At 36.6% G+C, this 13692-nt stretch overlaps 1 protein-coding gene across 2 annotated transcripts in view; it reads right to left on the bottom strand.

Annotated features, from left to right (window-relative positions):
• Nucleotides 1–13692, bottom strand: part of SLC9A6 (solute carrier family 9 member A6) — a 53042-nt gene that overhangs the window by 32460 nt on the left and 6890 nt on the right. For both annotated transcript variants that reach the window (XM_055081699.1, XM_007100251.3), the window contains exons 2-6: nucleotides 10558–10757; nucleotides 9088–9165; nucleotides 8723–8799; nucleotides 8304–8416; nucleotides 5918–6023 (exon numbers count right to left, since the gene is read on the bottom strand). In XM_055081699.1, coding sequence (XP_054937674.1) covers nucleotides 5918–6023; nucleotides 8304–8416; nucleotides 8723–8799; nucleotides 9088–9165; nucleotides 10558–10757 — 574 coding nt within the window. The remainder of the gene's footprint in view (nucleotides 1–5917; nucleotides 6024–8303; nucleotides 8417–8722; nucleotides 8800–9087; nucleotides 9166–10557; nucleotides 10758–13692) is intronic.

Genomic DNA, 13692 nt, shown 5'->3' with positions numbered 1-13692 from the left:
TCTTGAACTCACAGTTCAAACCTAGTCTAAAAATACTTCTTTTAAAACAGTCGCCCCAGGAAGTAAATACAGCAGAGAAAATCACTGTTGCTAGTGGGTCTCTGGCAAGAGCGCCTACCATTACTAAATCAGTTCTCATCTCAGTTAATTGAGGTGCCAGTGTTTTTATAATAAATCCAGACTCAAAGACATCACGCAAGTCATGTCGAAGAAAAGAAGCAGAAAAAACACATTCCGAAGAATATAATGAATTCTCCCTGTGGTTACTGCAATGTTTTTTATGGTTCAAGGCTAAAAAATGGCCTTGCTATACCATGTTTACCAAGTTCTCTTCATACCTCCCTGGTTAAGCTAAAAAACAGAACAAAACAGAACAAAATCTAAGACCAAGCTAAAATTTCCTAATTTTACCTATTTTATTGAAGTATGACTCTAACATGAATTTCTGGTAATGGCATCTAGAAATTTCTGAGACTCAATCTGAATTGAAAAATTTAAACATTTGCATTTAAATCTTCAAAGTGACCAGATCATTTGGGGACTGGTAGATTTGATATTATTTCAGTGAATAGGAAATGGCCTTTAATGTCATGCTATCTTACCTACACATAAAGGGCTCCACCACTGTAAATGAGATTTGACTACATTATAGCATGAAAATATAGCGGCTGGCTGGAGAAAAGAAAGGATATTGCTACAATAACCTTCCTCCCTGGCGATAGTTTTCAAAATGCTGGGAAGAACAAAATATCGATGCCATGTCTCCTGAGACTGCTTTCCCTGGATTGGTTCATGGAAATTCAAGATTCACACTAATCATTATTTTATTCTTTAATCACTAAAATGTACAAGAACACAGGAAAAGCATGGTGGGCTGAGAAGAGATGACAGGTTTTTTTTCTTCCTTTTCAGTCAAATGTTGGCCTCTGGATTGGAATCTTAATTCATCTTTTCTACATCAGTCAACATTTTATCTGGAGGCAGTAGCATTTTTATGAATATTTTAAGAAACATCCTGAGAGTAATACAATGTACAATTTAGGGGGAAAAATCACCCCATCATTCCACTACCCTGACAGATCTATTATTTTCCTTCTGTATTTCTTTCCCCTCTTTTTGTTACATGCATGTTATTTCATGTTTAGTTGTAATCATAGTGAACATATGGTTCTGAATTCTGCTTCTTCAACTGACAATGACAAGAATTATTAGTCTCTCTAACCGTGGTTTTTTTTTTTTTTTTTTTTTTTTTTTGTTCCCAAACACTTTAAAAAATGAGTACCCAGAAAATCAAGTCAATTAAAACCATAGTCAAATGACTATTTTAACTAAAAGATTGTCATTTCTTACTTATAATTCCCTGGGAGTACTGTAGGTGTAAATTCAGTTTGTTTTTTTAATTTTTTTTTTTTTTTTTTTTTACATATGTTCCCATATCTCTTCCCTCTTGCGTCTCCCTCCCTCCCACCCTCCCTATCCCACCCCTCTCATGGTCACAAATAACCGTGGTTTTTTAAGACTTCAAAAATGATCCAAATGGACATAACATAATTTATTTAACCATTTCCTCTCTGTCGGACATTTAAAAGTTTTGCTTCTAATATTTTTGCTACTATAAATAACAGTGTGAAAGAACTTATTTGTGCTTTCTACAAATTTTGGACGATTTTCCTGTGCCACATTCCTAGAAATAGGGTATTACTATACCTATGGCTCCTTTTACATGTTGAACAATGACTTTCAAATAGATCTGTATTACATTTCAGGAGGGAAATATGACTACATCTCTCAATGTTTTAGTGATCATATCCATTGGCCTAGAAATTCTACTTCTAAAAAATATCCTACAGAAATACTCTCAAAGATTCACACAGATTTACACATAAATATGTTCACTGCAGTGCTATTCACAATAGTACGATATTAGAAAACACCAAATATTAATCAACAGGGGGTTGGAGAGGTAAATTTGTAGTGCATTCATACAATGGGATAATGGAGGTATTAATACAGTACAATGTCTACGTGAAAAAAGCAAGTTATAGAAAAGTATGTATAGTGCTATGCCTCTTTTTGTTTAAAAGTTAATATATTTATATGTATGCTAATATCCTAATGGAAACAATCTGGATGAAAACCTTAATAGTGGTTATTTCTGAGAGCTGAAATTTCAGGAATTTTCTAAGTCAACTACTTTGAATATTAATTTTATTATCATAATGATAAAAGATAAAAGAGTAGGTAATACCAATTTCAATGACAACAACAATGTACAAGTGATTTAGTTTTACAACTCCAGGGTTTCTCAATCCTGGCATTATTGATATTTGGGGCCAGATAATCATTTGTTGGGTGGTGGGTGCTGTCCTGTGTATTGAAGGATATTTAGCAGCACCCCTGGCTTCTACCCACTAGATGCCAGTAGCAACCTCCTCCCATTCATGATAACCAAAATGTCCCCAGACATTGCCAAATATCCCCTGGTTGGGGGGCTGGGGGCTGCAAAACTGTCCCCGGTTAAGAACGACTGTACTAGACCATTACCAGCAGTAACTATTTTCACTAACAATTTTTTTTCTTGTTAACTGAATAGGTAAACATGGCCACTAATTTAATACGTATATCTCTGATAACCAGTAAGTTAAACAGTTTGTCAGCCATGTTTGTTTACTCACACTTATATTTTATAAAATGTAAATGACCCTAAAAACATATTTTAAAGTAGTATGAATTTAGGTCTCCAGGGTAATCATGGTATATCCATTCAGAGGTATACTATGCAACTTAGACTTCATCTGTAACTAGATATGTACGACACTATATCAGTACACACAGCTCTACCTCATACAGCAATATATGAGGGAACCAGTTTCACTCCACCCTCACCAGATTAAAAGCATTAACATTAACAAACAAAAAGTCACTGCTGGGCTTCCCTGGTGGTGCAGTGGTTGAGAGTCCGCCTGCTGATGCAGGGGACGCGGGTTCGTGCCCCGGTCCGGGAGGATCCCACGTGCCGCGGAGCAGCTGGGCCCGTGAGCCATGGCTGCTGGGCCTGCGCTTCCGGAGCCTGTGCTCCGCAGCGGGAGAGGCCACGGCAGTGAGAGGCCCGCGTACCGCAAAAAAAAAAAAGTCACTGCTAACCTAACAGGTCAAAAAGCAAACAAAAACAACTTCAACATAAATTTCAAGAACAGATGTCTTAACCTGTTAATTGCCAAGCAGAAGTCCTTCAGAAAGGGGCCCCCCTCTTTGTAAAAGGCTGTTTCTATAGAATATACACATTAGAAAATCATCAAACAGAAGTCAACACAAGGTAGACTATTTCTATCTAACGTACTTTTAGAGGCAAATGAAAGATGATGAAAAACATAATGCCGAGCACTCCAGCTAGTGACCTCCCATAGCCAGCAACATCACTGCTTTCCCTTCATCTTTTGGGCAGGAACTCATTTGCTCACTTCTATTAAGATACTTACACAACTAATGATTCCCCGGGTATGATACTCTTTAGATACAGTCCTTCTCCACCACAGTTCCACCAGACTATGGAATGAGTTAACTCGCCGCCTGTGAATCTAGGATAGTACTAGCTATGTACCATCCTTAGGAAAATCGAGGAAAGAATCACTTGAATCGTTCTCTACAAGGCTTAAATTCTCTCACACGACCCTGTTTGAGAAAGGTTGCAACAGAAGGACAAGAAGTCCTTTCCCCTTTGTGAGAAGTGTAACGGAAAGGGCACTCTCTTTCTAACACATTTACTCTTCATCAACACTGATACGTACACCCCCAAGCTCAAAATTTTCCGATGAGTTTTCTTCTTTTAACACTATTCAACTGTTCTTAAAGTTGCAGGAAATAAGTTACTTTATTAACGGAAAAACTAAGGCACAGGGCACATCAGCTTAAGATAGGACCAGAAAAGAGATTTTTCTGACTCTTAATCCATTAGGGCAATGAGGAAGGAACACGTATTAGTAAAGATGATTAAGGAGCAGAATAATTATCTAGGATGGCGAATTGACGCTAAAAGTACCTGCCTGTACCCTATTCTCTTCGTCTGATAGCACTGGTGATCTTACATGTTCTTATGTGCTGAAAACTTCAACAATCTTTGTAGCTTCATTTTTTTTTAATAACACGTAAGTTATAACCACACTATCCATTTCTTCCTCCCTTCAAACAACAGAAAACTTTTACTTTGCACCTATCATCCTTGAAGGTACACACATTTAGTATCAATATTAGTTCTAGCCTTTGGGCTTTATTTCTTAAATTAAATTTACATTAGTTGTAGACAGCTGCAAAAAAATCTGGCAATAAATATGGTGGAGGGGGTAGAATTTATATACATTACATTCACAAAAGAAGATGTGATCCTTTGCACATCTTCATAAACAACATTTAAGGGATTAGTGTTACATCTCAGAAAGGATAATTTTCCACTTTGCAGTTAGACAATGGGGGCATTCAAGCTGTGTAAACCAGAGTCAGTGACTGATTACTCTTTTATAGTTAATGAAGTGGAAATTAAGGAGAGAAATAAAAGTAAGGAGGAAAGGTGAAGGGGTTTTACTTCTCTCTTGTAGGAAGTTCTGGTGAGGAGTAAAGGCAACTGTCTATAGGGTTAGATATTTGCTTAGTAGGAGTGAGTTGGCAGGACTGAGTTCCTAAGAGGTTCAGACCCATTCTTTCACGTGCAAACACCTTCTGGTAGCATGTACAGTAATTTCTAGAATTAGATTAAAATATTGCTCATTTTCATTGTCTTTAAAAAGTGTATTATTTAATGCTTCTAAAATTAAAAAGTTTCTGAAATGATTATGTTAAATAAGAGAAATATGAATTAAACTATGAGGTATTTCTCAATCATCAAATTGGCAAAGATACCAAAGTCTGACAAATACTCTGTTGGTGAAGCTATGAGGAAACAGGCACTCCCACAACTTGGTGGTTAAAATGCAAAATAGCATAATACCTTTGACAGGCAATTTAGCAATGTAACAAAATTACAAATGTATTTACCCTTTAAGCCACTCATCTCACTTCTGGGAATTTATGCTACCAATATACCAGTGCATGTATAAAACGGGTTAAGTTCAAGGTTAATCACTGCAGCATTATTTGGGATAGCAAAGAATTGAAAACCCTTTATGATTCCACCAATAGGAGACTGAGTAAATAAACTATAGTACAGTTCATAGAATACTATGTGCCAGCAAACAAAGAATGAGAAAATTCCTTGTTTTGATACAGAAAGATCTCCAGAATATAGTTATGTGAGAGAAAGTCAGGTAGGTATAGAACATATACAGCATGCTACTTTTAAAATAAGAAATAAGAGGCAAATAAGAATATTTATTCATATGTGTGCTTACATTTGAATAAAGAAATACTAGGATGCACAAGAAACTAATAAAATGGTTACCTATATAAGGGGCTACGGGGACAGATGGATGAGGACAGGAGTAAGAACGTGACTTTTCAATGTATACCTTTCTATATCGTTGTGATTTCTGAACCATGTGAATATATATCTACACCAAAAATTTAATTTGATGAAAAACGAAAATGTCCATGTTATAATGTTAAAACAGAATACAAAATTATACATACACTACAATCACAACTATGTAAAAATACTATGCATAGAAAAAAAAAGAATTTTAAAAAATGTCCTAGAATGTTTACAGTAATTGTCTTTAGGTGTCAGAAGTACATATCATTTTTTTCCCTTCCTTTTCTTCCATGCATTTTCCATGTTATCTATAAGTATATATTTCTTCAAGAGGAAAAAAATGCTTCAGTTTTTCTAATGTTTCCATTCATAATGCACTTCACTCAATAAGTGACTTTTGGTTCCTAGAACCCTAACATTCAATATACAGAATATAATAAGAAAACAAACACTTACGAAGATAGCACTATGGCAACAGCATCATTGAGGACACTTTCACCAAAAAGAAGTGCATAGAGTTCAACATCAACTTGAAGCTCATGGAATATGGCAAGAACAGTCACTAGCAAGTAGAAAGAGTCAGAGGAATATTAAGACATTACAAATATAACATTTTTCCCTCCACAGATGATCGTAATAGCTATTTAGAAATTCATTTTTTCATCTCAGAATTCAATCCTAATAAACATTCTCTTACCATATCAAAGATTCAGTAATTTTATGTCAACATTTTTCTTTTCCATAACTGTGTACCTGTGATATCTCCCTTCTCTCTCTTACAGACAGCTGAAAATAACCTTGGAGGACTGAGTTGGCCTACATTCTTCATGCAAATGCTAATAATCTTGTCTTGTACATTTCTTTTCCATAAAAAATACGTGCAGAATTTCTTACAGACCAGGTGATCATTAATCTTTGATGAAGAAAACTATTATGAAAAACATTTCCTGCTGCAAACTTCATTTTTTCCTCGGAGCCTTACAACTCACTTCTATTTGACTTGCAAATTTCAAGCACACCAGTTTAGCAAAGACAGTAGGAAATGAAAACACAAGTTTGGTTTTCGGTTGGGATAAAATTTATGACCAGAATTACAGCTGCTATATTTAACTTAATAAGAAGCCAATCATCAGGGTATTACAGCTTGAGAAGAAAAAAAAACCTTCTCTTAGGAAACAATTACATGAGAATTCTTAGAAAATCAGAAGAGACTGAAGTTGCATTATAACTTTAATTGCTGAGTCACGTACAGCTCACTTGCTAAATAAACCCAAGCAGACATGAAAGATTATTATAACCAGAGTTGGGAGAGCCTCTTCAAATGCCAACCAAAAAACAGGAAGCTTGTATTTTAAAAGATATAGTTTCTACTGCAAAGCATTTCATCTGGAATATCCTGATATCAAAGCTAACCAAGAGAAGGAGAAAAGGAGGGCAGGAGCAATGCTGTAGAATTTTAAAAAGAGAACCTATGGCTCATCCTTCTATCAAGTGAACAATTGCAAAATAATAGATTTATTATACGGGCAAATACCTATATAATTCAGAAGAAATATAACTATCCAGTTTTATAGAAGCAGAACAGTTTTGCTTGAGCCATCCAGGCAATACTCCTACCAAAACAAAACCAGTTTTAAGTAATGTAGCCAGTCCAACTGACTCAGATTTCTCATAGATTTTGAAAAGTCGAGGACCTTGCTTCTAGTAAGAGAACACGGAAAACAGAGACCACTGGCTTCCTGCAAAAACCATCCCACCTTCATACTGATAATGGGAACAGCTACAAACAGTAAGGGGGCAGCCCTGACTATCTTTAAGGAGGCGATTTGCTCTTCAGTTCTAAAAATGCCGAACTATCCAAATACCTCTCTAAAATGTCCTCCGAGCTTCTAAAATCATCTCTTATAGAGTACAGAGCATAATTTCCTACTTTCTATAACACCCTGTGTTATCAGAGTTAACACGAATTCAGAGATAACCTTTGACTATGCTGGATGATAATTAAAGAAGATTATTAACTTACAAGGTCAAAGGGTAAAAGAGAACAAACCTCTAGCAAGGATCTAAAATCTAGCATCAGTAAAAGAAAACTTGCATCCTTAGTTCAAAAAAATGCAGTCTCTGCTCTTCAGCCTATATATTCTCTAAGTTCTTAATCTGAATGTAGCTGTGAAGCTCACCAATACTATATTAGAAAAACTACCATCTAACTCATCTAACTCAATACAATTAAATTCATTCTCTAGTCATGCTAATATCAAAACTATTTTATAATCAGAAAGCCAATTTTATAAGAACAATTCTTTAATGTATATTACTGCCCACCAATGACCCAAAATCACACTTGTTCTAGCACAACAGCCTTCTAACAATCATTTTAAAACTTTTTTTCTTACTCTTAAATGCAGATAGCTGAATGTAAACAGATTTTTAGGAGCTTGAAAGGAAATGTATATATATAATGTAATTATTGTTTTCTAGGAGCTTGAAAGGAAATGTATAGTTATTACCCATCTTAACTAATATAGTTCATCTTCTACACCCAGTCACTAGGGATAGAGACCAACCTGAAATTCGGAAGAAAATACCTTACGGCCCTCATTTAAACATCATCAAATTGTGGACTAGTAATAGGAAATACAGTAAAAAGAAAAAAATGTGTGCTTAAGCCAAAAGGAGCCATTAATTTTGTTTTTTTTCCTCCACAGTTGGAAAGTATAGTAAGATGGGGAGTACCTAATCCTGAATTCTACACCTCAAAGGAAGAAATACATACATGTGTGCTGATGGAAAACCACTGTACAACTTAAGTACTTAAGCTCCACACTCATGTAAAACATACCTGGATCAGTTGCTGATACGATGGCACCAAACAGCAGGCAATCTGTAAAGTAAAAATCTCCCGCAAGTTGTCCAGTTACTTTCATCAGTGTTACACAGCCATACATTATCGATCTGTTCAATAAACATATGTCTACTTTAGAAAAAAAATCAACTGTTAAAGAAGTTACAATACAGTAAGAATAGAAAGATGGGTCTACTGTAGTACTTTGTGACTAATCCCAAATTTACTGCATGTCATTTAAATATGGTAATGCCTTAGCCTTAAGGAAAATTCAAACAACTTATCATCTGTGTGAATACATTTTACTGCAAAAGTTCTTGGACACATTCGAGAATACAATACTGCAGAAGTCAAATATGCATTATTTTAAAATGATAATTTGAAGGCCAGAAGTGTTTTAAGCTTCAAGTACTTACCCAATTACGAAACAAGAAATTGCGGTTCCAAGAAAAGCATACGCTAAGATAGACCCAAGGTTTCGAAAGAAATGTCTCTGACAGAAAAAAAAAAGTTACACCGTGTTAGAATACTCACCAATTATTTTTTTAAAAAAGGTTTTCTATTCTAGTGTGCTGTGCTAATATTAAATGCATTACTCATTAAAGGAAATAAGTAAGAGAAAGAATTTTTGTATAGGCATAAACTTCAGCATGTCAGAAGGATAAGGAGAGGGAGGAGGGAGGGGAACCTGGAAAGAACTGCCTGTTTCTGAAGTGTCAAAGATGATAAAGCCCATGGAGTTTAAGGTTGTTCAAAGTATATGAAATACAAAAGCACTTACTCTTTTCAGACTATATCCCGCATAAAATATGATAGGAGGAAGTAATATGTTGAAAAATACTTCTGGATCAAAAGTAACCTGTTAAAATAAAGAGTTCTTTGAGATGAATTCCCTCAGAAGATTTCTTATTACATTATCAAATGAGCAAAATGAAAAAAAGATTAAATGTTAAACTGGGAAAAGGCAAGAATGTTACCACTGTGGTAAGTGAAAAATATTTCATATAGGATAGCTGTTATTCCACTTCTCAACCAAATGACAAGGAGATGATAGCGTTGGAACAATCAGTTAAGTCCTATCTGTGCAATATCTTAAAATACTATGACAGCAAAAATTTTTTAAATAAGAGAAAGTATGAACATGTCTGCTTTAAATAAGAGACCCCAAACTGGTAACATAAAATTTGGGGGTACAGCATTGTTGTTGGCAAGAGGAAACAGACTTCTTGCATAGGTAACATCTCTAAAGGTATATAACATAATATTGTGGTAAAAAGTTTCTGTACAAGTCAGATTTCTAGTCCTGACAGCCCATTCCTTTTAATACCTATTCCCTATACTAATACAGACGCCCCCTTCTGCTCATAAGGCTGTAGTATTTGACATGAACACAGAGCAGCTACACATACTCATGATAAAATTTCATTTCCTAGAACTTTTAAGGAACTGGAATTTTCCACAGGTGGGAAAAAAACTCTTGCTGCAAAGTAAACTGTAAGTTCGTATGAAATTTTTAAAAGCATTAAAGATGGTCAGGAACACAACCAAGTAGCTATAAAAGCCAAGTCCTGTCAATGTAGAAGGCAGAAGTGGAGGCAAATGGCCAAGGGTGGGCGAAAACAGAGACATGAGCAAAGAGGCCGAGAAGCTTCAGGATGGCAACTATGGGGAGGACAGGAGAAAGCAGCTCCAGGAATGTCTGGAAGCCAGTAAGACTGCAACCCAACCTACATCAAGCTTCACGCACACCGTGGTACAGTACCTGATACTCAGGCTGAGGCCCCTGAAGTTGTGCCAGATTATGAATCAAAGACAGACAGATTAAATTGTGCTCAGCACAGAACACAATCAAGGCAAGAAAGAATTCAAAAAAATATTAATGGAATATTTTAGGTATTATCAAATAAACTCAATGTGCTAAAGTACTATAAAACTCTAAGGGCCATAAGCAAATTGAAAGAAACACTTATAAGTTCTGCTTCACTCAATACTGGTCACCATTTATTACAACTGTAAACATTACAGAGTGAAACAAAAAGGGTTGTAGTACTTAGCCTCAATCAGAAAAGCAAACTATAGACATGTCAATTTCCTTAGCCTTGCATTACATTCGTTAATTGAGGTTTTACTCCATTTGAAATGACTGATTATTCTAAATATCATTAAAAATTCATTATTTTTCTCCTGAATCACTTTGCTGCTATTATATACCTTAAAAAAATCCAAAGATTCCCTTTAACGAAGAACTTACCTTTCTAAGCATTTCATTATCTTGAACGTTATTGAGCTCATGTGAACTGATCTCTCCTTTCAGCGTATACTCATAAAATTTTCCACTAACATTTACCAATAAGGTAGTTGGGCTTGACTGCACTTCACAGCTCAGGGTCACATTGTTCACATCACTAGGAACATGAATGCCATATCGAAGCACAAGGCCCACCAAAAGACCTGGAAATAATAAAAGAATAATATAAGCTCTTCTTTCAGACAGAAACTACTTCTTTTGTACCCCACACATACCTTTGAATTGATAACAGAAAATCTCTTATGATAGTCCTTTGTGATTCTAAACTCATTTTTAGACCAAATGAAGTTACATTTTAAAGTATTACTAAATTCACAAATCTAAGAGTTCGATATTCATATAAGCCAGTGGGACAGGAAGGGAAAACATTCCCTAGAGTAACAACGTGTATCATTGCATCCCTAGATCAAGACATAAATAAGTGATTAGGAAGGTAACAAAATGAGGAAATACCTTCAAGTCATCTGTACACAGAATATGCTCCAAGGTGTCCCAACCTAACTGTGTAATCATGTTAGAAATGTGTTTACCACCTCCATCCATCAATTCACAAGACTTAAACACATACTACATTTCTCAAGTTATTCCTAAATCACATGGCTGGCCAAATAACACAAATTTTACAAATTGGAAAGTCAATAATTTTTCTAGATTGATTGAGTTCTTCTAATACTAAAAGGTCAGATTTTAATTTTAAAATATGTTTCAAAATCAAAACATGGAACAGAAGTCCTAACTTTGACACTATGATATCAATGTATTGCTGGAATTTTACTTGGATCATCATATTGACATTCAAATATGCACAATGATCTAGGTACTATAAACCTATACTGATCAAAATGTTTAATAATGATTTTATTGAGATATAATTCTATGCCACAAAGTTTACCCTTTTAAACTGTACAATTCAGTGGCTTTTAGTATATTCGCAAAGTTGGATATTGATCACTACTATCCAATTCCAAAACATTTTCATTGCTCCACAAAGAAACCCTAGACCTATTAGCAGTCACTCTCCATTTCCCCCACCCCGACTCCCATCCCCTGGCAACCACGAATCTACTTTTTCTCTATATAGATTTGCCTATTCTGGACATTTCACATAAGTAGAATCCTACAATATGTGACCTTTTATGTCTGGCTTCTTTTACTTAGCACAATGTTTTCAGGGTTTATCCATATTGCAGCATGTATCAGTGCTTCATTCCTTTTTACGGTCAAATAATGTTCCAGTGTATAGCTATACCTCAACTGCAAATTGAACTCAAACGTCTGGAACTTTCCTTAACTCCACTATTAGTGGCATTTTACCTTCCTGTCTCTTTTCTCCTTTCTCTTTCACCTTAACCAGTCAGCCTTTCTTTTAATATATGTGAATGGACTACTATGCTAAGTAGGCCCCCGGGGTTCACAGATGAAAACAAGGTCCCGCCTTCAAGTAGCTCTCAGTCCAGTTGGTGAAAACAGACTGAATAAACAATTATAACACGAGATATATATGTGTGTGTGTGTGTGTGTGTGTGTGTGTGTGTACACACACACACACACACACACACACACACACATACACATACATACAAAGTATTATAAAAACAGAAAAGATGTACCTAAGCAAGCCTCAGGGAGTGGGACGTTAGGAAAGTCTTTCCAGAGGTGTCACCTAAGCAAGTAACAAAGTAAGATAAAATGGTTCTACAGGTAGGAGGAATAGTAGTACATATCCAGTCAAGGAAGAGTGAGAAAACACAGCCCGTTTAGGGAATCATAAATAGTCCAGTATGGCTGGGATATAAAGTGGCAAGAGCTGAGGTGTGAAAGACTGGCAGGGGCTGAACCACAAGAGACCTTGCATGTTGGGGAAGGGAGTGTAGACTTTATCCTGAAAGCAAAAGGAAGCCACAGAACCATAGAGGTCCAAGGGCTTGACGTCAGATTTTTATTTAGCAAGACTGGTCTAGACTACAGAGGTTCAGAAAGGCCAGATAGAAGGCCACTGAGGTCATTCACCCACTAAGAGTGCAGGGCCTAATCTAAGAGAGCAGAGATAGGGAGAGAGGGGGATTTTTTTTAGAAAGTATTATCTTGTAGAAGGATGTGGTGACTGACTGGACTGGGAGGAAAGGAGATGAAAAACTAAGAGGAACCGAAACTGACTTGGCAACTAGGTGGGTAAGCTGGCCTAGGCAATCCGGGGGGTAGGAGGGCCAGTCAGTGGGACAGGGAGCAGATTTACAGGGGGAAATGCGCAGCTCCGTTTTGGACATGTTGAGTTTGATGTACCTGTGACACATGCACAGTTGAGTATGTGGGATCCGGACCTCAAGGAAGGGGGTGGATCTGGACTGGAGATGTACACTTAGCAGTCATAAGATGGTTGAAGTGAAGCACAGATGGGATTACTTCGGGAGCAAACAAAGCGGGCAGAGGACTATGGATATATGCTCGGAGTTTTATGCCAAAATTAAGGGGTTGGTAGAGGAGGAGGAGAGGATGGAGTCTAAGAAAGAAAAGCCACAGGAGTAGGAAGAACAGAGGTGAAAACTAGCAAATGCTGAAGCAAAGTCGAGGAAGACAGGCATTAAGAAGTGTCCATTGGGTTTGGCAACAAGGAGGTCATAGGTGACCTTGCTAAGAGCAGTTTGAGTGAAGAGGTGGGGGCAGAAGCCAGACCGGAGTGGGAAGTGATAAAGCAGAAACGGGGAGTGTAAGAGCAGTAGTTGGCTGAGAAGGGAGGAGGAAGCAGAGATGAAGGATCCTTCTGGTCAACTTACAGTCACATGTATTGTTTTTAAGTGAGCAGCAACGAGTAACTGGTAAACAGTACAATGACATCGACTCTAAAAAACGTTTTAACAAAGGTTCAGATTTAAAATAAATGAAAGATAAAATATTTGCAAATCATATACTGATAAGGGGCTAATATCCAAAATATATAAAGAACTCATACAACTCAAAAGCAAAATAACAATCTGATTAAAAAATGGGCAGAGGGGGCTTCCCTGGTGGCGCAGTGGTTGGTAGTCCGCCCGCCGATGCAGGGGACGCGGGTTCGTGCCCCGGTCCGGGAGGATCCCA

The sequence above is a fragment of the Physeter macrocephalus genome, chromosome 21 (genome assembly GCF_002837175.3).
Source record: "Physeter macrocephalus isolate SW-GA chromosome 21, ASM283717v5, whole genome shotgun sequence".
Taxonomy (NCBI): domain Eukaryota; kingdom Metazoa; phylum Chordata; class Mammalia; order Artiodactyla; family Physeteridae; genus Physeter; species Physeter macrocephalus.
Note: the sequence above shows the minus strand (reverse complement) of the source record. Positions and strands in the feature narration are given on the sequence as shown.